The following is a 7,866-nucleotide window of genomic DNA, read 5'->3' as shown; positions in this document are numbered from 1 at the left end:
ACCTGAGCACAGCTGCTGGAGAGATTGTTAAACAAATACCCGCCTCGCGAATACCAGGACTTTTATTATGAAGGGACGGGAGACATTCGCCGGGCGCCTGCACAGATCCGCTCTTCCGGTTATGATTTTGAGGTAATGTAGCTCTGTTTATCATATTAGATACATTTAAGTGTGTTTAAAACGATGTTATGACTTTACTCCGTGCGTTCACTTGTTCACACTGCTAGAGTAAAGTGCTCCTGTCAAACAAAAGCCGAAACCGAGGGTAACGCAGATATGACGCAATTGACAGGCGACTCCCTCAAATGCAATGTTGAAACGTCCCTGTCCTTAGTTAAAATAGCAATTTTCTCACCAATTTACAAATAGTTGGAAACTTCTGGGATATTGTAGGTACTCAACTGAACAAAATATATAACACCGGCCTAGTGGTTTTTGGATATTTTACTGCAAAAATACTACATAGTTCACCTTTAAATTGTGGGTCAACAAATGCATGTAAAGAGTCAAATGATTTTAGATTTATATTGAATTCAGATTTATGTTGTAATTCCTAGTGCTAATTCATTCATGGAGTGAACGTCATAAAATAACATGTATAAGATAAGCTTCGGGTGAGTGAGATGGAGGATGAGGACGGAACAGAGAGGGCAACTGTTTAGTCTGAATGATAAGATAAAAAACGCCCTGGGAGAAGAAGCCATGAAGGACTAATTAAGGAGAGCGAAAGAGGAGATGTGCAGACACATCTATTATGGGATGCTTGAATGGTTCTGTCTGGGCAGCAAGCCCTGCTGCAAACACACAGTCACACACGCGCACACACACACTCTCTGTCCATTGATTTTTACAAGGGACACCAGGCAGCCAGTGAATGTACGCAGTGGAACAGAAAATGTTCTTTAGGAGAATGGGGATATTTATACTAATCCAAACACAGTCCTTGCATGACTTCATTGGCTAATGAGAGTTTGTAGCACCATCTGTGTGTCCTGCTCTTTTTAAAATGTTACAGAAATGTTTAAACCACAAAGGAAAAACTGTTTAGTGATGCCACGACTGGGCAGAAAGAATAAAATGCAGCGCTGGCGACAGAAGCAGATGCAAAATGAGGGGATAAATCCATTTGATTGTACTATAAATAAGAAATAATTGCAGTGCTCTGTTCAACAGCTATAGAGTTAGTATCGCTGTATGTTAGAACCGGCGAATGCAGTTTAAAGGTTTCATAGAAAGAGAATGATGTCGTGTATGAGCGGCAGCAAGTCATGTTTGCGGTCCAAATAGCTCAATATGAGAGGCGACGTGAAATAAAGCGTCATCATGTTTTAAAGAAGAGTGCCTTGATTAAGTGGTTAATAACGGATGATGGGCACAGACAGCATGGTAAGATATTTAAAGTTACACCCACCACAAATGTTGCGTGCAAACTCAAAAAAGCTAAGTAACATGTCAGTTTAAATAGATGTGTGTGGTATTTGGGTTTCAGAGATGTTTAGATAACTATAAAAGAGTTCACATGTTCCCTTGAACATACTTATATATAATTACTTCAGTTTTTTCCTTTTACAGTTTGAAGCATTTAAACTGATATAATTACCTATATCAGTTTAAATACTTCAATTAGTTTTTATATTATATTATAAGCTGTAATAATTATATTATATTGTAAGCCTAATAAAGAATTAATCTCTGATTGTTTAGGGATCCTTGATATTAAAGGGGTGGTTGCATGCGATTTCACTTTTTTAACTTTATTTAGTGTGTAATATTGCTGCTTGAGCATAAACAGTATCTTCAAAGTTACAGCGCTGAAAGTTACGGACAACCTGTGCTTGGCACTTCAGCCAATAAAAATACATGAAACTACATTTGGCCATCTAACCAATCTAAGACCATTGCGTTTTTCAATGGACAGTGGAGATAACGGTGTGGAATATATATTTACTATATATATATATATATATATATATATATATATATATATATAGAGAGAGAGAGAGAGAGAGAGAGAGAGAGAGAGAGAGAGAGAGAGAGAGAGAGAGGAGAGAGAGAGAGAGAGAGAGAGAGAGAGAGAGAGAGAGAGAGAGAGACTTGAGCTCATAATCACCTAAAAAAAGAAAACAGTCATGTTTTCAGAGTCAGAGAGAAAATATTGGAAATTCAATCTCAGTATAACTGCTTAATTCTTTATTTTAAATATATTATATTATATTATATTGTTTTAATAAAAAAGTTTTTCTTGGTAAAGAAGATTTGTACAGTTAACAGAACTGTAAAAAAAAAAACTCTAATTAAAATGTGCTTAATTTGACATCTGAATTAACAATATTACAAATATTAAAAACTATATTGAAAATATATTTTTTTTATAAAAAAGTTACATCAAGGGTTAAATAAAATAGAAATGGCACATTAAAGTTAAAAGTTATAACTGCATGATGAAACCACTTTGTGTGTGTGTGTGTGGGGGGCATGTTTTTTGTGAAATATCAGGACACAAATAATGTGACATGGGTATGACACAGGTATTACAAGAAAAGAGTGAAATATGAGGACATTACCCATGTCCTCACTTTTCAAAAGGCTTATGAATCATACAGGATGAGTTTTTTTGAGAAAGTAAAATTGCAGAATGTTTCCTGTGATGGGTAGGTTTAGGGCAGGGGCAGTGTAAGGGGATAGAAAATACGGTTTGTACAGTAGAAAAATCATTACGCCTATGGAATGTCCCAACATTTCACAAAACAAGCGTGTGTGTGTGTGTGTGTGTGTGTGTGTGTATGCTGTACAGGTCTGGTATAAAGAATGCCTTTGCCCAGGTGATAAAAATGTCTGCTCAATAAAGAAAAGATTTGCTCAGCAAGAAAAGAAATTAGAGGGAACATTGATAGGCGGCATAGATTTATAAACTCATTATAGTGCATCAATGGAAAAAATGTACATCTAAAGGATATTACATCTTCATTTACTGCGGCCTTGTATTCAAGATGGGCCAAGTAACTGTTCCTATTACATCTGTACATTTCACATTTATATCGTCCTGCATTGTTTTGCTACGAGCATAAACCTAAAGTGCCTCAAATCCTGCAGTTTGTTAAAGGGTCATGAAACCCTAAAACACAAGCCATGTCCCAAGCACACAGGTATAATCATTATCATTTTATGTAGCCAATATAACAGACTTGTGCTGCATGCTGCACTTAACTGTATTGTCCTTTTTGAAGTGATTTAAACCATATTTCAAACAATTCAAAACTCTCATGGTGAACAGCGTGCATCTGAAGTGTCTCATATATCGGACAAAATCTTCTTATGGGGCCGATAACTACGATGATGCACACGACGATGGCCCTGGTGGCCGATATATCGTGCATCCATAATATTTAGTAGGCCTAAGTAACAACAGGCGGAAAGTGCACAATAGTGGATTATGCGAGGAAATGTGTAACTTATTATCTATGAGTATATTTTACGATTTCCACGACCAGAGAGTAAAATAAGTTAAATTTTTCTTTCATTTTAGTCTGAAATGCTGCTCCTGTCAAGTACAGGTCTATTATAAAACACAGAATGGTCATCTTACCTGAAGGAAGCTACCCCTTCTTTCTATTCGACTGCGTTGCAAAGATGAGTCCATTGTTTGCTCTTGTCGATTTCAAGCCCTGCAAGTCAAAGAAGGCATTAGAATAGTGAAAATAATGTGATATGTATATAACTGACAGAATGACAGATGCATATATTCATACTGTAATTGCCAAGCTCTCGTCTCCCGTTTCAGTCATACTCTGTTTGGGTTTTAGATGAAATATTTTGTCTGTGAGCCTGTGTCTAAAAGCTGTAATCATTTCCTCAAAGAGACAATTACACAACGATGGCCCTGTCTGCCTGACATGTCTTGAATCTATTGAACAAATATTTTCTAAAGCAGCATTTGTTTAATTAGATGTCACATATACACACAAACAGATGCAAGCACAAGATCTTAAAGGAGTAGTTTACTTTCAAATTAAAATCAACCCATGATTTACTCACCCTCAAGCCATCTTAGATGAACTCAATCAGAGTTATATTAATAAATACCCTGATGCTTCCAAGCTTTATAATGGCAGTGAACAGGGCCCATGAGTTTGTAGCTCAAAAAAGTGCTTCCATCCCTCACAAATGTACTTCACACGGCTCTGGAGGTTAATAAAAGCCTTCTGAAGCAAATCAATGGGGTTTTGTAAGAAAATTATCCATATTTAAAACTTTATAATGTAAAATATCTAGCTTCCGGCAGACCTCCTTCTGTTGAAGTTGTTCCGTACAAAGAAAGTGTAACACCTCTCGCAGTTCAAAACGCTTACACTAGGTCCAACGTCATATGTCGCGCCAGTTACGCTTTTTCCGTAAGTTGAAAATAATATTTGACTTTATACAATTTTCTTACAAAAAGAAGGCCTTTATGAGGGATGTATGCACTTTTTTGAACTTCAAACTCGTGGGCCCTGCTCACTGCCATTAAAAAGCTTGGAAGCGTGGATATTTATTAATATACCTCCGATTGTGTTCATCAAAAAGCATAAAGTCATTTACACCTTGGATGGATTGAGGGTGAGTAAATCCATTAAAGTTAAAAAATTCAAGTAAACGAATCCTTTAAGTAGATAATTTCTTCAATCCTGTTTAAAACGCAACATGAAGAAGTTATTCTGAGAACATACAGTGAGCTCAATGGTCAGATCTGGGCATGGTCACAGTACAGTGTGTGGCTAGTACAAGGTCTAGATATAAAATGACAGTATAATGAAATGAATGAGATTACACACTCCAGTTCACCTGCCGATGTATTGAACAGCTAATCGCAGATCAGGGAAGTTATCATGTTTATGAAAGCAGCAGAAGTTCAGTCATACCTCTCGCTTTCTGAACTGCAGCTTCAATGGAGCATTGTTATGTTCTCCACACTATTGATTCTGTCTTTGGGGACATCCATAGTCTGGAAATAGTCTGAAGTGAAACTAGTGTGTATGTAACACAGCTGCAAACAGACAAAGACTCATGTGACCAAGACATTGAGAGACTGCATAAAATTGTGGTTTGTCATATACACAAGTGAACATTCTCTCGACCAACTTTATGATTTTTAAAAAGAACTGAAAGAGTTCCTTGTGTTCTGGACATAGAGTATATATATATATAGGCCTTGACATTGAAAAGGAAGCACATATTATTACACATATTCCATTTCACACACCAAAGACAATCACATAAGAGAAATCTAAATCAGTCTAGTTCCTATATCCATTGTTTTACCCTAACCACACTAAAACGCAGGCATATACATACAATTGCAACAAAACAAAAAAAGTATGTGAACCGCTTGCAGAATCTGTGAAAATGTGAATAATTTTAACAAAATAAGAGAGATCATACAAAATGATCTTTTGTACAGTACAGGGGACTTTTGAACAGTATGAAGATGTCAAACATGTTCTTATTTGGTTAAATATAATTTCATCTATTTTTATTAATTACTGCCCTTCAAAAGCAACAGAATATATTTACGTTTCCTGGAAGACTAATTAAGTACAATTTACCCGGATCTTCAGTTTTTTTGTGTTTGAGTCCCTCAGTTGTCCTCAGTGAGAAAAGATGGATCTCAGAATCATAGTCATTGCTGGAGAGGGTTCAAATATGCAAAAGATGCTGGAAAACTAAAGAATTTGCAGGACCTGGAGGATTTTTCTAAAGAACATGTTTAAAATGTTTAAAACAAACAAACAAAAACAGCCATAAACATCTTTTATGTAAAATATCTTATTCAGGACATCACTAAATAAAAAAAATATTTAGTATGATGTCTCTAATTTTGTTAAAAGGATTCATATTTTCAGATTCTGCATAAGGTTCACATACTTTTTCTTGCAACTATATATATGGACACACACACACACACACACACACACACACACACACACACACACACACACACACACACACACACACACACACACACACACACACACACACACACACACACACACACACGCCTTGACATATTAGCATATAAGCACATATTACACATATTCCATTTCACACCAACAACAATCACATAAGAGGACATTTAAAATCTGAATCAATCTAGTTCCTATATCCTATATCCATATTAAAAATATAATTCTCAGTAACCCAAACCACATCCTGGAAACATTTCTCAATATGAAATGAGGCTAAACGTCTGTTTTCTTCACAGGAGGGTGAATGCTCTACAGCTCCCTACCCTCATTCACCCCCTTTTTTGTGCACAAACAAATAGATCTTCCAGTTTGTTCCTGTCACAACAGTATATGGAAGCAATTTAATGTGATATTTGCATAAAACATCCTGGCAGATGGACCACATCATTGCACCAGTCCTCAGTGCATGCTGGCGCCATCAGGGGTTGGAAAAACCACACACAAACTAGAACCATGATTACAGTTACTTACAGTACCTTTGTTGCTGACTTAGTAAATATTAAAATGCTAATTTGAAATATTTGCAAGTTTGCAAATATTGATTTTACAAAACAGGCTGTGTTAATATCATTGACTGTATTTTACAATGTGCACTTTATCAACCACACGCAATGTTTCACAAGTACATACATTTGCAAGTTTTTATTTTCCCTATTTCCTATTTCTAACACATTGCCTGTACACAACAGTTTAGAAGGAGGAAGAAATTAATTACAGTGCTGAAATAGGGAACTCGTGAGTAAATAAAAAAGTTAAACAGCGTTTAAATCGGAAAGCAAACAAGAACTAAAAGAATTACACTGTTGTTGCATTTAATAACTAATATAATCCTACCTATGAGTGCTCTTCTCCCGCAGACGACACTGGCTGTGTATGCTTATGATGATGACAGTTCAGTGAATCTGCTACTATCCAACATTTGACACGCGCGTCACTTCAAAGCGCTGAGGTCACATGATTACAAGTCTGACGCTGCACGTCATTGGTAGTAAATGAGTGTACATCATTTGACCAAATGAATTACCTTTGTGACTTAAACTATTTAATTAGGACACTAAACAAAAATAATAACCAAAAAAGTGGATAATGGATAATCAAACTTGTGGATCTCTAGGCCTACAATGATTTGTTAAAAATTATGTAACTTACTTCCTTCCTTCCCGCTGTTCTATTATTATAACTCTATATTGTCATCCATTGTTGCTTGTTAAGATAATTGGCTGTAACTATATCTGCAATCATAAATATATATATATATATATATATATATATATATATATATATATATATATATATATATATATATATATATATATATATATATATATATACACACATTTTTTTTTTGACAAAATGACGCTAAATATTGTATAGATTTGGGGGGAGCTGCAGTAAACTTAATGCAACTTTCTAAATACACTGACTCTAACTTACTGCTATGAAAAATGCCTGCCCTGTTTCAAGACTGTAATATTCTGAAATGTTACAACTTTTATATTAATAAGAAAATGTACACTTTAAATAAATATAATTTTAAAGACAATTACTTTAAAGTGTTGTCTTTAGCCTGTTTTTTATAATTACAAAAGGAAAATTAATTATAAATTCCTCAAAGCTGTACTGATCCGCATCTGTTTTTCTATGTTCAGGAATAATCCTACTTAAAATCCCATGCAATAAAGCAGATTACCTCACAAAAGTGCTTTTGTTAGTTGGTCACACTCTTTATAAGATTATAAACTTAAGTGCAACTTAAAAGGTCCAATTTCATTTGACTGCTACCAGCTCATTTTGAAGCAATGGAAAATATATTTCTGAACAATGATTTCACTTAGCAGATCTATTTAAGTTTATTTGGATAGGG

At 35.2% G+C, this 7,866-nt stretch overlaps 1 protein-coding gene across 3 annotated transcripts in view; it reads right to left on the bottom strand.

The window, feature by feature from the left end:
• rin2b (Ras and Rab interactor 2b) overlaps positions 1-6,963 on the bottom strand; it is a 22,845-nt gene extending 15,882 nt beyond the window's left edge. For 2 of the 3 annotated variants that reach the window (XM_067458955.1, XM_067458956.1), the window contains exons 1-3: positions 6,837-6,961; positions 4,899-5,023; positions 3,587-3,665 (exon numbers count right to left, since the gene is read on the bottom strand). In XM_067458955.1, the coding sequence (XP_067315056.1) occupies positions 3,587-3,640 (54 nt within the window). In that variant the 5' untranslated portion in view covers positions 3,641-3,665; positions 4,899-5,023; positions 6,837-6,961. Of the gene's footprint in view, positions 1-3,586; positions 3,666-4,898; positions 5,024-6,836 lie in introns of all 3 variants that reach the window. The other variant, XM_067458957.1, reaches the window with a different exon arrangement.
• Positions 6,964-7,866: the final 903 nt, after the last annotated feature.

The sequence above is a fragment of the Pseudorasbora parva genome, chromosome 12 (assembly GCF_024679245.1).
Source record: "Pseudorasbora parva isolate DD20220531a chromosome 12, ASM2467924v1, whole genome shotgun sequence".
Classification (NCBI taxonomy): Eukaryota; Metazoa; Chordata; class Actinopteri; order Cypriniformes; family Gobionidae; genus Pseudorasbora; species Pseudorasbora parva.
Note: the sequence above shows the minus strand (reverse complement) of the source record. Positions and strands in the feature narration are given on the sequence as shown.